Raw genomic sequence first — 20,440 nt, 5'->3', positions numbered from 1 at the left:
CCATATTAGGGAACCTCTGAAAGCCCAGAGAATCTAGTTTATAGGATTAGTTCTGAAAGTTTAGTATGCTTACAGAATTTGAAAAACAACTTGACTTGATGGCTTGCACTTTATGCAAAGCTGTAAACAAGAGGAGAGTAATCAAAGCTTGACTGGTTCACAGATACAAATATTTTAATAGTATCTCATGGGAAATACAAGAAAAGGCCAGTTATTCAGATCCATGGATAGCATCTATTTTGGCAAGTGACCTCTTGGAGCATGTACAAAGACATATACGTCATACTCTTGTTGTACCCTTTCACCATCCTGAGTGACATCTTTAAAATGTGAGGGGCCAACATGCCAGTGCAGGACAAGGAAGCATTGATGTTCCTGCAGACAGAAATTCTGGGGGATGTTCTGTACAAGCTGAGCAGATGTGCTGTTCTTAATTGGTTACCATTATATCTCACATTCCGTGTGATATTTAACTATGAAGTGTATCTGTCTCTGCACTTTAATAGAATCCCAGTGAGTAGAAGGACTTTCAATGCAATACAAAGTTGTTGTGGTTAATCTGTTAAGAGGTATGTGGATTTTTAAAGAGCACTGGAATCTTCCTGTGCCATTTTGTCTCCTGTTTTCTTCTGAGCTTTTGATAATATTTTCGAAACTTATTTTCTTTAGCCACAAGGAAACCTGAGGTTCTTAAATATTTATATCGTTCATTAATTAAAAAAAAATTTAAAAAATAAAAGATTAACCCTTTAATGATGGTTGTACCTGCTCTGCAAGACAATGGAGCCATTGCAGCTCTTCTGCGGTGGAAGTACAGTGCTCACTTTTGCAGAAAGTGCAGGTAGTTATTGGCTCTGAAGGATGATGCTGACAACCCGGGCCTTCAGAAGCAGAAAGGAGGGTCTTTGAGGGGAAGTCATGAATGTAAGAAGCAAACACTACCTAGGCCTTGTGTAGACTTACACTAGAAATACCCACATGAAACACTTAATTGATCTCAATGGGGAGATCAGTTGAGATCAGCAGCCTTTCCTGTGCCCAGGAGCATGGTGCTGCCATAGCTGGGAAGCAGCTAGCTCAGAGCTTGGTCATGTATCTCTGTATAGCCCTGTGTTGTGCAGAGCAGGCATTCCCAGAACGTTTGTTTTTTTTTTTGTTTAGTTGAAACCTAAGATTCCTGGCTACTGCACGAGCTACAGACTTTGCAGAAAAACCCAGCTAGTGGGAATTGCAATCAAAGCACAAGAATTTGCAGGATTGCGCCTTCTGCATTCAGTTCACATTTGACATGCTACCGGTTAGCGTCCTCTGACTTCACAGGGAGGAAACCCTCCTGCGAGGCAGGATCGAATTCTATTTCATGCTGCCACAGAGTAAACTGTGAAAGGAGCTGGAGTCAAGGAGAACTACTGCTTTGACACTTGTGCCTCTTTTCACTGAGCTTGACACTCTGTTCTCACATTTCTCTGGCTGACCAAGGCACATCCTCCTGTGCTAGGAGGACAGAAATTCCAGTCAAGTATGTTCATGTAAGGTAGATGGGAAAGCAGTGGCCCCTGTGAGATTCAGCTCTTTCTTCTCTTGAGCTTCTGAAATTACTGGACACCATGTGCTTCAGTGCTATGAGACTGAAGAAGATGCCTGATTTTGTTCAGGTTTGGCTTTTTCCATCTACGCCAGACACCAGGCAGGATGTAGCAGCAGTCTGATGTGTTTGCTGCTCTGGGTCTCATTGTGCACAGGCAGAAGTGACTGAGCCCTGCTGTGGGATCCTCAGCTGAGCACAACATTGTCCTGCCTCCAGCACCCAGAGCACTCATGTGATGGTCAAAGGGAGGTAGTGACTCCTGAGAAATGTCACCAAGTATTTAGAAAGCCGTTCCGCATGACAGTGTTTCAACTTCTTGCTTTTTGACTCTCTCCCCCTTTGTACTGTAAGCCTCAGTGTTAAAGTAGGATCTGTATTTCCCAAGAGTGAATGCCCAGAGAACAGTGTGAACTCTTGTGTTGTATGTTCGTGGTATTGCAGCTTCAGATGTTCTTGAATCAGCATGTGGGTTCCCCCCATCCCAAATTAAGCAATCTCTGTTTATCATGTAAGAATATACATTAGAATTACTTTTCTTTGCTTTCTCGTTGTGATCTTTTCTGGTTCTTCAAGTTTTTCTCTTCACCATGAGTGAAGAGAAAACTTTTGTTTTTTTTTTTCTAATTTTAGGATTTTTTTTTTTATTTACCTTAGATGAAAGCTGAAATTCTCATGCAGTCTCCTGTTTCCATCAGGTGTGGCTTTATGAAAACATCACACATTGTTAGAGCTGACAACACCATTCTAGACGTGCAGTGCCCAAGGGTGTATCAAACTGGGAGGTGACACTTTGTGCTGTGCCCATTCTGAACTGACTGGGAGATTTTATATGGTTTAAAGGAGCTCTCTTGTGGGCAATTCTGAATGGGTTCAAGCTTCAAGAATCCCCCAGGAGATTTTTGGTTAAAGACTGAATGTTGTTACTTGACTAGAGCTATGCGTGAAGACTTCAGTACTTTTGCAGTGAGATTTTGGAACTATTTCAGTTACTCTAACAGTGGAATTTAAAAATCTGGGCTGTTTTTTAGCATGAAGGCTTTGTTGAAGACAGGATGACTTTTAAAGCCATTATATGAGAAATTAATCTCAAATCTTGTGCCCTTTGGGAAGGTCTGAGTATGAAGACCAAAGATGGAATTTTTGGTGTTCATCTTCATTCACAGGAGCAGGCTGAGTCACAGCTGGGGCAGGCTTTATGGGGAGGATGCTTGAGCTAAAGTAATCAACTTGCTGCTGTGCTCCTTAGCTTCCCAGCTCGCTAAAGCAGTAGAATTACCAGTTGTTTCTATCAGATAAAACTCCAGCCTTGCTCACTGGCATTGGCACAACCCAAAACTGTTGAGACTCTGAGCTGTTTCTCCCCTGTGGTCTGAGCTTCCATCACACACAAAACCATGTAAGGGCCAAACAGGAATTTTACAGCCTGTTTAATTCTAACAATGACTCAGAAAGGGCAGACCCTGCCTGAAGGCACAAGTATGGGGCTGCCAATGGAAGAGAGAGGTGCCTTTGGGTTGATAATTCTTGTAACTCTTCATGTAGCTTTCCCAATTGTAGCTATTATTTATGTTAATATAATTGTCTAATCATTTTTAAAAGCCAGTAAAGCTATTTCCCTACAGTGTTCCCTCCTTGCCCTGTGGTAATAAATTCCTCAGGCTGATTTTATGCCACCTTTTAAAAATTATTTTTATAAAATAATATCTATTACACTTAATGCCCTTTTTATAGCAAGGAACAGGATAAATTGGTGCATCCCAGTCTTGCTTCACAATTATTCATTCATTACTTGACTTGCAGCCTGAAATTAATCAGCTTTGCTTCTTTGCTTCCATCTTTTCCAGCTAAATATTCCTCTAATCTTTCCTCGTAACCTCAATGTATATTTGTCATTTTTAGTCTCTTAGGCATTGATTTGATTCAGTTGTCTAATCTTATAAGGTTCCTCAGTATTATTCAATTTATACATTGGTTAACGAGTCAGATTTTCTGGTTAGCTGCTCCAAGACTCTGCCTGATTGTTTTGTGGCTGTTGCCTGGATTGTTATGAATCCCAGCCCAGGTAATGATGTGGTCCCAGGACTTCAACAGCTTCCATATACCTGATTCAGGGCTGCTGCTTCCATTATTCCCTTCTTTGTGTTTAAGACAAGAAGGAATTGTCTTAAATCATGTTTGTGAGGCCCTGCCACCATAGGCAGGGTGGTGCATAGTCCAGCAGCAATACCAGCCTTGAAATTGTCCACTCTGTTCCCCCTTCAGCATCCTGTAGCTGTACCTTGCAGTGTGAAGTAGTTGTAACTCTGGCCCAAACACTGATCTTCTGAGAGCTGCTGTTAGATCAGGTTTAGACTCCTAGAAAGGCTGTCTGAGCAGAAGATGTTTCTTTGTAAGTTTTTTTCAGCCTTTTTAAGGATGCTTTACTATTAGCGTAACCACAATCACACTGGATGTAACTTTGCCAGCTGCTTGATCACTTACAGTGTTCAAGCCCAAGATACAGAGCTGGAAGGGAATCTGATGAGAATTTGTCTTATAGTGGTTACAGTCGATTTTCTTTTCTTCTGTTCTGTATAAAGACATCAAAACAACATGAGGTTTAAAGAAATAAAAAACATGAATTAGTTCTAAAGAACAGGAAGCATTCTTCTTTCCCTGTAGAGCCTTAGCATTTGCCCTTTGTTTTGCCAAGAACAGACCATGTTTTCAGGGGCTGAGTCTAACTTCTGAATTACAAGAGCAACAAAAAGAAGTCCATTTTTAAACTCTCCGTGGAAAAATAAAATAGGCATGTGTGCAAATGCAGGAGGGGCTGTGTAAGCACATTGGCAGACAGGGATAGGAGCAAGCAATGTGACTTGCTTCCATAAGACACACTTGCAGTTTCATTGCAAGATGGAGCTAATGTGCAGAGAAAGCAGACGGGCATTTCCCATCAGTTACACAGCTCATGGACAGAGTGGTGTGGAGCTTTTCTGTGAGCTGATAGTGACCCCATGCAGTGCATTGTTCCTTTTCTCATTCCCATCTGTTCAGTGTTTCAGCTTCTCAAATCACTAGAAACCTGCTGTTGATTTTTAAGATGTGTCCTCTTTGCCATAAATTTTATATAGTGACCTCATACTGGCAGAAAAAAAGATTTTGAGACTCCTTCAGCCCAAAGTCTACCCTTAAATAAACAGAAGATGTTCGCAAATCACGACAATCTATTTATAGCCCTTTGGGAATGCCTGAGCTGAAAGATAATCACCGCCACCTTGGTGGTTATTGATCTCTGCAAGGTAGATCTTTCTTTTCATGGGGGATTTCAGCCACTTTACTCTTTGTTCTCTATATTTTGATATATGTTCATCTCCCTTTTGGTATATGCATGGCAGCACCAAGTCTTAACAGTTGTGTCTGTCTTTGCCCAGCATGTTGTGACTTCATCGTCAGGCGATGCAGTCTCTGTGTTAGATCAGATGGATTCTGCTCTGGCAATGGTACATCTGCCTGACATGCCCCATTGCTCCTGCAATCTATGGCTGAAGCCTCATTCCACTGTTCCTTTTCTCATTTCCATCTGTTTGTCATTCCAGAGTTTCCTGAATAAGGGAGACACAGTGATTGCTTTTGAGATGTGTCATAAGCTTGTTATAAGCATTTTCTTTCCTTTAATAGCCCCCTTTGCCAGACAGTGAAGTTGGAGAATACGGTAAGGGGATTTGACAACTTATTCCAGCTGTTCAGTTGAAGCAAATGCCAGTGGCTCTTCTGCATGTTTCCTCTCTTGCTGTCTCCATTGATTTTCTATTATTCTTGGCAAAAATACAGAGGCCTGTTACTTAAGCCGCTGAAAATTAAGGGGACCTCATTGCTTGAAGTGTTAGAACAAGGGAGATTAGGAAGATGAGGAAAAGAAGTGCTTTTACTTTAAAGGATTATTGATATAAAATCTAAGGCAAAAAACTTACTCCTGTTCTCAATTTTGCATGCTTCACCCTTTCTGTGTTCATTGAGGTAAAATTCATTAACACAGTTGTTAGCTGTGAAAAATTATATTCACTGTGCAGTTAACTCACGTGGCTGGATTTAAAGTCACAGCTTTATTTGCAGCTACCCAATGTTTGCTTCAAGCTGTGATAAAGATCTTATGACTTAGGACTCCAAGTGATTTGCAGAGAGCTCAGGTAGAAATAAAATGCTGTCTTCCTGGCATAGTGTTCTTGAGATACAGAGGGAGGATACATGTGCCAAAGGCACCTGCCTTCCATGGGAGTGACAGGGGCTAGCTATGGCCCTATGGGGCCAGAGCACAGCAGTGCTGTGACCAGAGAAGCGTGGGATCTGTGCAGCCCCTAGAGCTGTGGCTACCATCCCCCTCCCAGCGTAGAGTACCTCTCTCCTTCCTGCAACTGTGCCTCACAGTAGATGGAGATCTACAGCCTGACAGCAGCATTTTCATCCCTGTACAAAGCCCTTCATGAGTGGTATTGCACATGGTGAAGTGTTTCACTGCCTTCCCTTTCTCAGCCTTTTTGAACCCAACATGGTGAGTGCGAGGTCTCGGTGAGATTTTTGTTGCTTTACTTTTCCCTCTCCCTGGAACGAGGGGCTGTTGTTTCCTCTAGAGAAGTGTAGTCAACACAGTGCCCAGAGGCCAGGTCACTATGTGTTTGACCCTTTGCCTTGGTCACTGACCCACATTTCATTCAAACACTATTGGTAAATAGTAGCACTTCTTATATCTTTAAGATTTATGTAACAGACAGGAGAAGATTAGAATTGGAGCTATCTCTTACTATTTCGGGGACCTGGGCTGCCAGCCAGTTTTACTTCTTGAGAAGCAAGTGTGTGGTTTTGTGAGTATGAAGCGTGTGACTCACTCTCCTTGACATGCTTTAATACATGCACTGAGTGGTAATTTACATGAGGATGCATTGAGACTCTGCTTGAGCTGACAGCACTTGGTGCACTTTAATCTCACATGTGGATAGAGGAAATGAGTTAATCTGCAGTTAAATATAGAGGTGGTGAAAGAGGTGGTAAGGGGGAGGGGTTGACTCTAATCTCACTTAGGTTGGGGTCAGTTGAGAGTAACCTCTGTATCTGGATGGCATTACTCTGGGGTAAGTCGTATCTCACCTCTGTGGAGCTGACAATATTAGCTAATGGAAAATGGCGACAGAGTGAGAATGTGCCCTAAGCTCTGGCGTTTCTGCAGTGTTTTCTTTCTGATCACCATCTACATATTGGCGACACCTTTTTTTTCTTTTCCTTTCAAAAGGAAAAGAATGAATTGTAAGGGGAAGCAAATGCATATTGTTGAAATTACATCTTAAGGACCAAATCTGAGAGTGGGTCAGCGTTGATCTACAAGCTTGGTTCTCTGTGATTGTTGTGAGGATGTACCGTGACCTTGTTCCTTTGTATGTTTGTTTTCTGTTTATTCCTGACCTCAGTTTTGAATTGGGGATGTAGAAGAATTGAGAAACAGGATACCTGCTCTGTAGTTATCCACTTCTCCTTTGTATGCAGATGTGCATGTAAACTCTGTGTTAGACTGAGAGCTGCCACGGACCATTCTCTCCAGCTTCCTGAGTGCCTAAATGGGTATTTTTGGGGGGGAGGGGGGGGAGGGAGTCTGCATTACTGGTTTGGATATATTAGCTGCTTCTGAGCAGTTTTTCTTCTGCAAAATGCTGCTGGCATGCTGCCTGCCGGTGTGCCCAGCCAGAAGGACAGCCACATCTGAGCAAACAGGGGTGCTTTGCTGCCAGACAGGGCACACTGCCTGTGCCATGGAGGTGTATGCTTCCTGCATTGTGTTTGGAGAAGGGGTGAAATGGATTTTGCTGGCTCATTTGGGCAGGTAAAAGCAGTCTTTTGGGCATGGATTGAGCAAACTAGAAGGAGGAATTTCAGCAGCAGCCTCTTCTGAGGAGACAGCTTGAGCTAATCTGTTATGTGCTGGCAGTGTTTTCTCAGCAGAGTTGAACCCAAGTGGTCCATGTAAGGAATTTGTGTTTGGAGATCACATACTATATGGGTGGTGTTTGTTGAGCAGTGGGTGAAGAAAGCCCCTGGTTTACATAAACTCACTAAAATTAAAGGTCTGTCAGTCAGAAGAGTTCATTTTTATATTGGAGAAAATCTAAGCCAATTTTGAGAGATCAAGATCTATCCTGGAATGTACTTGCACCTCTTTTGTTGACTTCACTGGGAATGACATGCTTTTGCAGGATTTGGCCTTGCATGTAGATTAGTAACAGCATCGCTGTTGTCTCTAATGTTCCTATTGGCCCAAAGCAATACTCCATGAGTCATTCTAGTCCATAGATGGAGGCTGAGATGGAATTTTTGTTGTACTTGATGCTTACTAAGCCAGAACTCTGATGATGGAGTGGCTCAGGGAAGAAAGTTTTAAAAGATCCACAAGTCTTATGACTTCCAGAGTGGAAGGACATAACCATATGTGAGACTAAGTACAAGCATCAACTTAGCAAACAGTTGCTCGGGTTGAAGACAGGTACCCTTGTCTTCTCTTCCACACTGCTGATGATTGGCTTCACACAGCTTTGCCAGCTGAAGAGTGCATGTGTGCACTGTGTGATCAGCACTGAGAAAATAGATGAGCTTGATTTATCTTCACTGAATGTTCAGTTTAACTTGGTGGATTCAGCCTTTTGTGGATTATGGAGTGCTCACATGGACACCTCTGCTACCAGCACTGTAGGGAGTTGTAATCTCCAGCAGGTGGGATGGTGAAAGCAGTTTTCATTGAAAATGCCTTCAAAAGGTGGGTGTCAATTTTCAGCCTTCTAGGCAGTATAGACCAGTGAAAGAAGCATTTTGCTAGGAAAGCTGGAGTCATAGTTTGTTCCTGGCACTGATCCTGGTGTTAGGTGATCAGGACAAATCACTCTTCATCCATGCATCTGTTTCCCCTTCATGTGTCTTGTCCATTTAAATTCCTTGAAAAGGGGCTGCCTGTTCTTATGTGGACAGTGGCAGAATATAATATTTTTATCCTGCTAGTCTTACAGAGCTGAATTTGTTAGTTTTTTTTAAATGGCCTTTAGATCTGAGTATTGTTTGTTGATTTTAGTTTCCAACCCTTTGCTTTTCCATTGGAAAGCTGGCCTCACACTGATGTGTTTGATTATGTTTTCATTGCCATTGTACTTGCTTTGATTTTGCAGCTCCATGCCCAAAGCACAGGGCGCTGTACAAACAAGATGATGAAGTCAAGCAGGGTCAGTCCCTTTCTCTTTTTACCTTGAAAACAATGTGAAACTCCTGTGTTTCTTTTACTTGGCACTTCCAGCTCTTGAGCTTGAGGCTCTGTGTGTGTGTGTGCGTGCTGCCCTCCTGTTGTGTTCAGGTGTGAGATCACTTGGACACTGTTTTCCCTTGCTGCCTAAGGGGGTACTGGAAGCTGCGCTGTCTGCTTGGTTATGTGAGCTCAGGCTGTGAAGTATGGAAAATTACTGCAAGAATAGCAGCATGCTGAGCTGATGTTCATGTGTACAGCAGGGTAGTTGTGTCTAGGTGTCATTGCTGGGGCTCACAAGTGTGCTCACAGATAGACTTGTCCTGCTGGATCATGCTTGGCCACTGTCTGCGGCAAGAAGTTTTTTCCTGTTTCTCACCCTCTTCTTTTCATTTTTGGCAGTGTTCCTTTCTCTATAGGTATGTGGTTGACTGTGGCCTGTATCCAACCCTTTTAAGAAGTGCCAGATTACTGACTGTTGATCTGAAAAAGGGAGAAGGAGCTAGATAGCTTGATTTTGCACTATCGTAGTATTGTCAGCTAGTGTATCAGTGCTTAGCATGAATAAAGCAGCCTCCAGAAACACACCTTCTGCTTTTGTACTTGAGGCCCCTCCCCATCTTGTTCCTGCTATGCTCTTCCCATGTCACTCTGAAAAGCCTCTTATGGCAGGTTTGGGTACCAGGACATTCTGAGGCTGTAGCTCAATGCATCAGAACTACACAAGCTGCTCTAAGCCACAGTGATTTATTTTGTCTTTAACTCAAGGAGCGTGTAGAGTTAGGGAAATCCCTAGTTATAAAAATCAAAGGGGAGGAAAAAAAAGGAAGGAAAATCCTGCAGGGAAACCTCTTTATTAGCAGTGTGGTAAAGGTTTGGTTTGGTTTGGTGGTGGTTTTTTGTTGCTTGATTTGCTCACCTGCTGCATTTGTTCAAAGTTTCCTTGTGTAAGCTGCTTTTTGTCGCTTGCTGAGCAGTTCAGTTACCAGCAGTGCCAATGTGCTGGCTGCTTGTGCAGGCAGAGTCAAAGTACCTCCTGTGTTATTCATTGGAAACTCTTTCAGCAGACTTTTCTGTTACGGAAAGTTTTATTGGAAATCAAACTCTTAAAAACAGATAAAGCCATAACACAGCTGAATACCAAAAAATTAAAATATGTTGAAAACTTTTTGGCAGTGTCCTTCCTCTCTGACACGGTCAACTCCCTAATTTTGCTGCCACTGACAGAAAGGGAAGTTTTGTCTCTAACATCAGTGGGTATAAAGTTTGTCTAAACTGAATCCTTCTGTGAATCCTGCATTGATTTTTCAGAAAAAAAATAACTTCTTAGGGTCCTCCAGGAGCTAGTGTGGGGCATATTTCCAAGGTGAAAGTTTGAATGTTTAGGTGTCTCTTCTAGACTTGAGCACAGACCAGTCATAACCTGCCTCTGTATTCCTGTGTCTTGCTGTGCTCCCTGGCTATGTGCCAGGTTATAAACTTAGTTGTAACAATTCTCAGCACCAGAGAAGTTTACTCTCTCCTCCTCCTCTCAACCTAGCTCTTAGTCCTTGTGATAACAGTTCTCTGCTTTGGGCAGCTTTTGGTAGCTGGGAGCCTGGCCAGCTTCAGCCTTTTGCCAACTCACAAGGACAAGGCAGGTTGGGAAGGCAAACAAACTGTAGTTAATGCCAGCAGGGCAGCTTCTTGTGTTGCGGGAAAACCAGGACTTGACCTTGCCTAGGAGTATTAACTCTCTCATGGTGCATACTCTGGGCACCTTTATAGGAAATTTTCTTTCCAGTACTAGCAATAGACCTTTCAAATGTGTGTCCTTTCATTGATCCCTTTCTACTTGTTGGAGATGGAGAAACTGCTAGACTGTCCTAGACAAAAAAGTCTAATTTTTCTCAGCTTGTGTTTTCTTAGGACTATTCTAGTTTTATTGAAAAACTAGCCTAGTTCTTCTAGGCTCATTTTTTGTGATATTTGTGGGTCTTGAAAGAAGTCTTGAGGCTTGTAAAAGCATCATCTTATTGAAGCTCTGTGAGCGCATTCTGAGATGGCTCCTAGACAAGGTCCTTGATACTCTCTCTCAGTGCTTTTATCTCTAAGCATCACCTTCTGTTTTTTCCATGTCATATTTATGCCCCACCTGCACTGTCATGAGAATATCTAACTGGTGAGGCTTATTGGCTGACAGGCTGGTTGTACAGGGCCCTTGGAAGTTCTCGTTTTAAATTGCTTTTTGAAGGAAGTGTGATTTCACTCCCCTCAGAGCTTGAATAAAACACTCATGAGGCTTTGTTCAATCATACAGCGTAGGCATGAAACTTTGCTAGTTGGTGTCCTCAAGTTCTTTTTAGAGTTATTGAATACAGAGAAGTATGAAGAAGGCAGTGGAGAGAGAGATTGCATTGCCCTCTGGAAGAACCCCTCTGTCCACTCAGTACAGCAGAAGCTCAGGGTGACTGGCTGATTGGTTCAGCCTGATAAATGACATGATTAAAGTTGAGGGGTGTCAATACTTACCTTATAAGTCAAACTGCAAAGACATCTCACTAAAGCAGACTGCTGTAAATATTTCTGAGTAAAACAATAAAGCTGCACAACCCTCTATTAAATCAATGTCAGATCATACCATTTAGACTTAATATAGGACTGGAGTTAAATAGTCTCATTTACTAACTCAATGCATGCAAAAAAAAATTAAATTGTTTCTGTGAATTCTACCTCTGTGTCTGTCTGTCTGTCTAGCTGTGTACCCTAACCAAGGAATTTGTCCTAAGACAACCTGATGTGTGTGTGTTTCTTAATATGTGTCTACTACCTGCTCTTCTTTGAGGGTTTTTTATTCCTGGGAGCAGCGAGTTACATTTTGTGGCTTCTTACCCCTAGCTCCCAAACCAGGCTCTGTATCAGATGAGCCTATTCACACATCAGGGGTAACTGCATAGATGTGTATTTACTTCTCTTTTTTTTGCATTTTGCAAACTAGTATACTAAATTAAGCTGAAATCAGCAGCAATTTACATTAGTAAACAGACTGTAGGTTGTAGGGAGGCGTGAATATTTGTGCTATTCAACTGTCCTTGCTCCTTGAGGGGGAATCTCAAGCAGAAATGCAGGAAAACGGATGTGGTTTCAGCCTTCCCTGGGGACAACTGTAAATACTGGTTCTCACACAGGAGATGTTCTGATGTGAGTCTGGTCAAACTACTGTTTATACTAACTATGCTATGCTTCCTGCATGGTAAGCAGATGGAATTCCTTTATCTAAAAGTAGCATTATTTCTGTGAAGGCTGATTGCTTTAGTACAGCCCTCTGTGATTGTGTTGGACAGCAGGACTAGTGGTGCTAAAAAGCATTTTCTTTCTCTTTGCACCTTTTGTAGGTATGAGCTGTTACGTAGCAGTTGCATGTGAAGAGAAGACGGAGTGGAAGTCGTTGTCAGAGGATCCTGTCCTAAGCTGGGCCTGAAGAGTTCATCCAGCTGACTGGTGTGAGTACCCTGAAGGGAGGGGAAGGAGCATGTCACTGGGAAATCCTGACTTGAGGCACCAAAATCGCATCTGTCTCTTATGACTTGCAGTGGAGCAGTTTTCATCCTAGTAGCAGCCTACCTGGGTTGTGCAGCAGAAAGCTATAGGGTGGTGAGAGTATCACTGTATTATAGAGCTTTTTTTTGGTATGTGAGCCATTCAGAAGTTCCAGTTCTTGAAAGAGGATAAAGCTCCAAGTGCTATTTTTGTGGTGATTCAGGGATGCATTAGATAAAACATAGTAGTCCCAACAAGGATTAAATTCACCTTTGCCACCATCAGGTGTGTTCCTTGTTTACTGTCTGTGTTTTTGACATCCTCCTTGTTTATTGTCTGCATTTGTGACATCTTTTTCTACTTATATTGATGGTAGTGCCAGTAAATATTTTGTGCCTCGTTCTAGATCAGAAACACATGGAGATAGTGGGATTTTGGAATTGGAGTAGTAAAGTTTTAGGATAAGGACCAGAGTTTAACAGTTGGCCTTGAATAGGCTACAAATCCAGGTTTAGCACTGGTGCTTGCTTGCATGGTAATAGAGAGCAATGGATTCATCTGTAAGAGGCCATTAGGTTAGATTTGAGTGGCTATCAGCATGTGTGATGACTTGGTATAGATTTAGAGCAGACAGGAGCTCTTGAACTGGGATTGAACTGTTGGGGGGGTAAATTACGGAGTTGATGATGATCAGACCCCCAGTGTGGGCTACTGGACTAGGTTTAGGGTAGCTACAGACAAGACAACTACAAATATTGGTGAAGCTGATTTGTTTTCTTTAGAGGAGATGGTGTGAGGTCTTTGGTACTGTTTGCTCTAAGTTTAAGTCCTGGAATAAAAGAGACTTGACAGTTCTCAGATGAGGTTTGATTTTCTTACTTGCCTGAGGCAAAAGTACCTCAGCTTTTGAGAACTCTGCATTGAAGCAGAAATCCTAGACATGATCAAGGCTGAGCCTCACATGTCAAGCTCTTGAGACCATTTTTCCCCTTAGGATGACTGTTCTATAGAGCCTGTTTGTGATCAGGAAGGCAAAGGTCAAAGCAGCAGTTACCAAAGACTGAATCTCTGGCATCCTAGACATGGCAAATAAAATTTTTTTGGCTACTCCTTTCTTTTTTACTAAAAAGCTGAAAGCATCAATCTCTCCTGTCTCTCCCTTTCCCTTTCCTCTGCATAGATTCTCTAGTGGTTTCACATTTCAGCTCTGTATGATAATCTCAAGTCTTTTCCCATATAACACTGTACCTGATGTTTGTCTCCATGCCAGTCACATCCATACTCATGTTGTGATTCTGAAGGGTTGCTTATGTCTCTCTCCTTTGGGGATATAGAGCCCCTCCAGAAGGGCTACATCAGCCTCTTGTGTGCTGAACATGCAGCAGCTGTTGTCAGCCTGATGGCACTGTCTTTTATGAACTAGTTCTCTCTGAGGAATGAAAGTTCAGGATGTTGGAGAGGAAGCTGGATAAACTTTTGGGAGGTATCAAGCCAAATTTTACGTCATTCTCCTACTGCTGCCTTATAAGCAAAATCACATGGACCCCACTATTGAACTGTACAATAACTTGGTCTCTTCTAGAGATGGGCTGTTCTACACCAGGCCTGAATGTGATCCTGTACTTTTTCTGCAAAAAGGAGGGAGGCTCTGTCCCCTCAGTTTAACTGCTTTAGAGGGAAGAGATTGTGATACTTGGTTCTTCTCCAGCCAGAAAGACGCAGTCAGGCATTGATCTGGAAAAAGAGCATCTCCAAGAAGCCTTGATTCTCAGAGGCATGCCTGGGAGTCACAGTGCCTCATGCTTGTGCTGTGGCTGACTTATGTCATCAGCTAAGCGATGACATCTGCATTTCCTTCTTCCCTTATATTCGATGCCTTTTGGCTGTCAAGTGACATCAAAGCATGGCACATCTATTTTTCAGGGAGTGCACAGCATTGAGTACCAGGGCCTGGATAGCCCATATAGAAATTTGCAGGAGAATGACTTACTCTTTAGCCCCTATTCCAGGTTAGGTGGAGCCCTGACTGACTCTTCTTACATTACCTTTATATGTGAGAGAAACTTATTTGCTTTTCTGTAGTCTGATTCTTTTCCTTTAGTTGGAGGCTAGGGAAGTAGTTGTATACCATGCTATTTTGTATTTATGTTTTTTAAGATCAAATTAAGGTGTTGTGTTGGTTTTTAATGTGACTTGCAACGCATGCTGCAGATCAATTACTCAGTTCAGACCTTTAATCCAGGAATCTGTCACTTGGTGAAGACAAAACAGTTCCAGGCCTGTCAAGCTGGACCAAAGGCACAGAAAGGGGGGGAGGAAAATACCTACCCGGTGCACCAGGAAACAAAGGAAATGTATGAAAACACAGTGGGTATATCTTGACTGTGTCTTTTGCTGTCATAGGTGAGGAGTCAAAGCATGGAAAATGGTACAGGAAGTCCAAGACTCAGAAATTATTTCTCCCACAAAGGAGAAAAAGTGCCAATAGTGCACACACAGAACTGTTGCAGAGGTTGCTAAAGATTTGCTGTTCTCATTGATGGCCAGATTTTCCAGGGTCTGCTGCTCAGTAGCTGCTGCATTATTCAGTTCTGGAATTCATTTCTTCAGGTGAATGCTGAAGGTTATTCAGACAGGCTGCTGTAAGGTACAAGTCTTTCACAACTTTCTCTTGAGACAGAGCGGAATGTCTTCTAGAGGAAGGTGTTGCCCAGAATGTCATTTTGGCTCCAGCCAGTTTGTCACACCAGCTCCACACTGGCTCTGCCCATCTTAGACTGTAAAGAGGTTTTAAGTGGTGCAGCACTGTGCCGAAAACCAGAGCAGTAACAGTGAGAGGGAGTTTATAGAAAGCAGGAAAATGGAGTTTCCATTTTTTTCCATTGAACTTTTGGGAACAGATGGAGAGTCGATGAGGCAGAGATTCTGGAAGGGACAGAGTGTTTCAAATGTTTTCCTTAATGTCTTCCCAATCTGCTCATAGATTCATAGCTCCTTGTCTGTTTGGCACAAGGCAGTTAGTATAGGATGTGAAAATTTCAACGCCCTTGGGTCTTCAGAGGTGGATGTTTCCCAAGGCCTATTTAGCTGTGTTTTTTGGGCTAAGGAACTTGATGCAAAGGGTCGCGGGAGCAGCTCATGGCCTGATGGGCAATGTCTTTGTTTACTTCATTCCAGGTCAGTAAAGTGTAGGATCTGGACAGAGACAATGACCCAGTAGCATCTTAACTGCATGCTGTACTGCTGCTAATAGGCTAGTCCTGCCTCTTCTAAATGGCCAATGTGTTTTCTTTGGGGTTTTTTTGTTGGTTGTTTTGTGTTTTGGTGTTGTTTTTTTTTTTAAATCTGGTTAGAGGCCAAGAGCAATCTAATCAGAGTCCAGCAGTGCACTGAGCAGCAGTCATTATCATTACTTAGTCATCCAGTTGCTGTTTCTTTGCTCTGACAAGAAATGTTTGTGTGGTGGGAGGGGATGGGGGAAGATAGCTTTTGTCTTCATCTCCTTGAAGAGATTCAAGCACTTTTCCTCTCAATACACCTGTACCCAAGTGTTGCCCTAAGAAGACAGATTTAAAGTCAGTAAGGCCTTCAAAACTCTTTGACAACCACAGTTTGAGGGAGAGGAATCAACAAGAAGGGGGAACTTTAACTCTCATTAACTCCTAAAGGAAATTACTTTCAGCTGTGAACTGTGAAATATGATTAGTCTCTCATTAGCTTTCATAGTTACAAATGTAACTGGTTAATAATTCCAGCCAGCTGGCCAAGTTAGAAGCAAATCCAAATTTCTCCTCAGCCTGGTGTTTTGGGCTGGATTTCTGCTTATTAATGACACACATAGCAAATACATTGGCCAGAACTGCTGGGGCTTAGTTTCCATGAATGCCCAGGCTTGTCTACTGGATGGCATGCTGCCTCTTCTGGCTCTGCAGTTCTGTTTCTGGAGAACAGAAGATCAGCTGTGGATAGCCTGATTTGTGATATTCACTTGTTTTTAGCAATTATGGTGCAGGAAAAAGCATTGCGGGAAAATACTGAGATGGAGAGAGAGCACAGTCTGAATTTTCTTTGCTGCTTCTACAAGTTCCCTTCTATACTGCACTCCTACCTCTCCTTTTTTTACTCTGAACAACTTAGCAAATCACTTCCTTCCTTTTTGCCAGAGTGTAAATGGCGATACCGGGTACAAAGGGCATGAGATGCTTATGTGTGGGTGAGGGTGCATGTTTTGTTGATTGTATGCTGTAACTGTCATTAATTTCCTTAGGACTTGGGTAAGCATAGCTGAGCCCTAAGTTTTTCCCCTGGAGCGTTGCATTTAGCGGGTCTGAATTCCATAAAATTGCTTGGACCAGGATCAGCTGCTGTGCAAGGTAGAGGAAGGAGCAAGGTTATACTTTCTTGTATGTGTGGGAGTTTAAATAGGTCAGCAGATCAGTGGGAGCTGGGAGAAACTGCTACTCAGGTGACTGCTAAACAGCTGGTCAGTCCTAGCTTGCGTTGGTGTGAGTGCTTTCCAGCTTCTGCTGAGTTCTGCAGTCAGAAGACAACAGCAGCAGATGCCACTCCTCTCACTGAAATTTCTCTCAGGATGCTGTAGATCCCAAATGCTGGTAAACTGTGATCCTACCAGGTAGTATTTCATTCTGTTAAATTTTGTTCTGTCAAATGAGGGATCACCAGTCCACAGCACAGCCCTTATCTCTAACAGCTGAAAGGGACATTAGGACTGTTCTTCAGCAAGGAAGATGAATTATGCATTTGCTTTTCTCAGCCACCTGAGAAAATTTTCTGGCAGTTTGTCTTGTGGTCCATGCTCTTCTTTCAGTACATTTAGAAGGCTATGTGCTTTCACTGGATTAATACATACCTTATTGTTACAAGGACCGCTTGCTAGCTCTTAACCTCTGTCCTGCAGACTTGGACTCCTACTGACAGATTAAGTTCCTATCTAGAGCTCTTAGAAGTCCTGTATACGTCTTTATAAGGAGTTTGGCTCAGTCTCCAGTGACAGTCTGAACGCCTCACGCCTTGCAGACTCAGCTATAAGTGCTTCCTGAGTCCTTGTGCAGTTGCACTGAGCGGCCTGGCATATTGTAGGGGCTGCTGACAGCAGTATTTCATTCGATGGTGGTGCTGGTTCCCATGGATTTTAGCTAGGGAGGACTGAGCTGCAGAGTTCAGGCTCAGGTCTGAGGCATCCATGGGGATCTTCTGGGTGTTGGGAGCTTTGGGGCAAGGTAGGGCTCATCTTTTATAGCAGGGAGGTTGCTGTAAAACTATCCCAACCAAAACCTGGGTGGCTGTTTTGTAACAAAGCGGGAACTCCAGCCCAGCAGGATGAGGATGCTGGGTGAATGAGTTTGTGCTCATTGACGGTGCTGGGTGGAACTCCAGCAGCAACATGTTATTTTGTCTGAGTTTTGTTTTGCAATTCAAACCCCAGAGCTCAACTAAAAGCATGAGCATGATGTAAGTTTGCTTGCCTTCCCTGTCCATCTGCAGAACGAAGTAACCTTAATCACTTTTGTTTAGGATCTCCCAGATCTATCAAATTACATTGTTTTCTAAACTGCATGTCACAGCATCTCTGACCTCTTCTGGTGGCTGGAAAGCCTAGTCCCATGGCATATTGGGGTGGGCATAAAAGAACTAGTATGGCTGTGGGACATTTATCGAAACCAAAAAACTCTGGATTGTGCAGCAAAACTTTCCAGGGTAGCTTGTAACTGGGACAATTACTCCCTCCAGTGAAAGCAGGCTTGTTCAGTGGCTGCTAGAGCAGTGGTCCAGAATACCCTAGAACTGGCATCTGCTTCTGTTATGCCAAAGACTCCCTTTGTTGTTCAAATTGTTTTGTCCCTCTTGCTATTTCCTTCAGCTGTTATGGTGAAGTTATCTTTCACAAATATATTATGGAGAAAAATACAGCAGTGATTGTGTAGCAATAGATGCCAGGAAAATTGTGGTGCACAGTACTCTAGTTCTGTGGGTTGATGGTAAACCAGCAACATTTAATGAAGCTTTTTATCCTGCACTCAAGGTTGACTTTGGAAACAATGAAGTTTGCTGCCCTTCACCCAAGTGGAATAGCAAATTCTGTGAATATGCAGTTTTCCATCCAAGTGGTGGTCTGTAGCACAAACTCCTCCCTCCTTGCCAGGCTGTTTGAAAGTTCTCTAAGCTGGTTCCTGCAAAGACCAGAAATGTTTCAGACCCTGTCATTGAACTGACCATCCTAACTTTGGACCTGAGCTGGTTTCTGGATCCTTCCCTACTTTGCCCCCCCCTAGGTGCCATGCTTTTGTTCACTAGCTGTAGTTTTTACAGTGTGGTTGTTTTAGTCTTGGTCATTTTTATTACCTGAAGACAAGCTATCAGGGGCTTGTTTATGAACCTCTGCTACACAGCAAGTGTGGCTTCCAACTGACATGCTCTCATGTGGTCCAGGCTCCACAACAGACTTGAAGGAGATCAAGGAGGTTACTTTGAGTTGTGAGGAGGGTTTCCTGTTGTGTACTGTTGTATAAATAAGTATGTTTCAAGTATTTGGTGCTGGTGATGACTGCACAGCTTACTTAGGACAATGGGGGGGGTGTTTTGGTTTTTCTGGTTTGTTTTTGAGAACAACATGGGGTTAGGTTTTGGTGGTTTTTGTTTTTAGGTTTGGTTTTTTTCATATAGGAGAGTAGGGTCTGACCACTCAAAACATACTGTTTTCCATCATCCTCTATTCTGACTGTTGATATATCTGAAATAACCCTCTTCCTCCTCCACCCAAACCAAATATACCTGACTTGTATAGGGACTGAAATCTAAACATGCCCTTCTGCAATCAGCAATTCTTGCCATCTGTGTTGCTTTCTAGGTCTTGTTTGAATGCTAATGTTTGTCTTGCAATAACTTTCAGTATATTTTATCAATCTGTGAGTGTGGCAGCAGATCAGTGCCTGTACATGCATATTTGAGGAACCAAAATCCAGAGACAGGCTGCAAACAGAAACACTCAGGAGTGCCAGTTATGAAAACCAGCAGTGCTGGTGACAAGGAAAGTTGCAAAGGACTTGGAAGTTCCTTCAAATTATTTCCACTGTTGGGCTAGCACTTAGTCTTCCTTAAGCCAACCTTCAGGGTCTGAGTTGAGGAAGTCTTATTCCAGTGGTTTGTTTAGTAGGCATGTGCTGTGGAAGGAAGGGTGATTCTGTGCTGCAACTCACCTTGCTCACCAACAGGCTGCCCAGGCCTGGGGATATATGAGTATACCCTCGCTCTCCTAAAAGCTGGCACCTCCTCCACTCCAGTGCAAGTCTTAGGTTGCCCAAGAGGAAGCCAAGCTGTACTGTGGTGGGGACACTCCACTCTAGGGACACCCTAGTACAGCTTGTGGCTCAGAAGCTTTTTTGATGCCTGTTATGATGCCCATGGAGTGAGCATATAATATGTAAGCAGTTAGTTTCCCCTTGTGTCATGTCAGGTATTTATGCTACAAATCTCAACTGCCATATGCAGAAACTTTAGCTGCCCCTTCAGCTCCTACCCATTGAAATAGGATCTGTCATGCCAATGCTAATGAAAATTTTCCTTCCTTCACAAGCAGATGCTGCCTGGTTTAAAAAAAAAAAAGGTGCTTTTTCAAGTACTTTAATATCTCTTCAAAGTCTTTCTGCCACTTCTCTTCTGAAGTGCATCCCATACCAAAGCTACCATGGAGTGTCACCTCCAACCTTTTTCCCTTCTCCAGCTCCAGAGCTGCAGGAAGAGTCTGTGTCCTTCGTGCTGACAGGGGCAGGGGAGTGACAGGCAGGCTGGGTGGGGGTGGCTGTTGGTGAGCAAGCCTAGTGACAGGATGGAGTGACTAAGAACCAGCTGGCTAATTAAAGCACAGCAGTAGGAGGAGCAAAGTATTTAAGGGTGCCAGAGAGAGAGAGAGAGATGCCTCCACAAATTTCTTGTTACACCTCAGCAGCCAAGTGACTGGGCACCACAGTGAAAGATTTCATTAACTCTTTCGTACCTCTAATGGAATGAAATCAAGAGACTAAGAAAATGGCACCATTGACTGAAAAGCCTGAATCAAGGTA

At 43.0% G+C, this 20,440-nt stretch overlaps 1 protein-coding gene across 50 annotated transcripts in view; it reads left to right on the top strand.

Annotated features, from left to right (window-relative positions):
- Positions 1-20,440, top strand: part of SORBS1 (sorbin and SH3 domain containing 1) — a 167,213-nt gene that overhangs the window by 69,611 nt on the left and 77,162 nt on the right. For 11 of the 50 annotated variants that reach the window (XM_051800766.1, XM_051800785.1, XM_051800767.1 and 8 more), the window contains exon 1: positions 20,168-20,437. In XM_051800766.1, the coding sequence (XP_051656726.1) occupies positions 20,406-20,437 (32 nt within the window). In that variant the 5' untranslated portion in view covers positions 20,168-20,405. Of the gene's footprint in view, positions 1-12,214; positions 12,323-20,166; positions 20,438-20,440 lie in introns of those variants that run through there. The other 39 variants (XM_051800774.1, XM_051800772.1, XM_051800776.1 and 36 more) reach the window with 14 other exon arrangements.

The sequence above is a fragment of the Manacus candei genome, unplaced genomic scaffold (genome assembly GCF_025592945.1).
Source record: "Manacus candei isolate 608988 ecotype Guabito, Panama unplaced genomic scaffold, ASM2559294v1 h1tg000050l, whole genome shotgun sequence".
In the NCBI taxonomy this organism is placed as follows: domain Eukaryota; kingdom Metazoa; phylum Chordata; class Aves; order Passeriformes; family Pipridae; genus Manacus; species Manacus candei.
The sequence above is the reverse complement of the archived record's forward strand: the minus strand, read 5'-3'. Positions and strand labels throughout refer to the sequence as shown.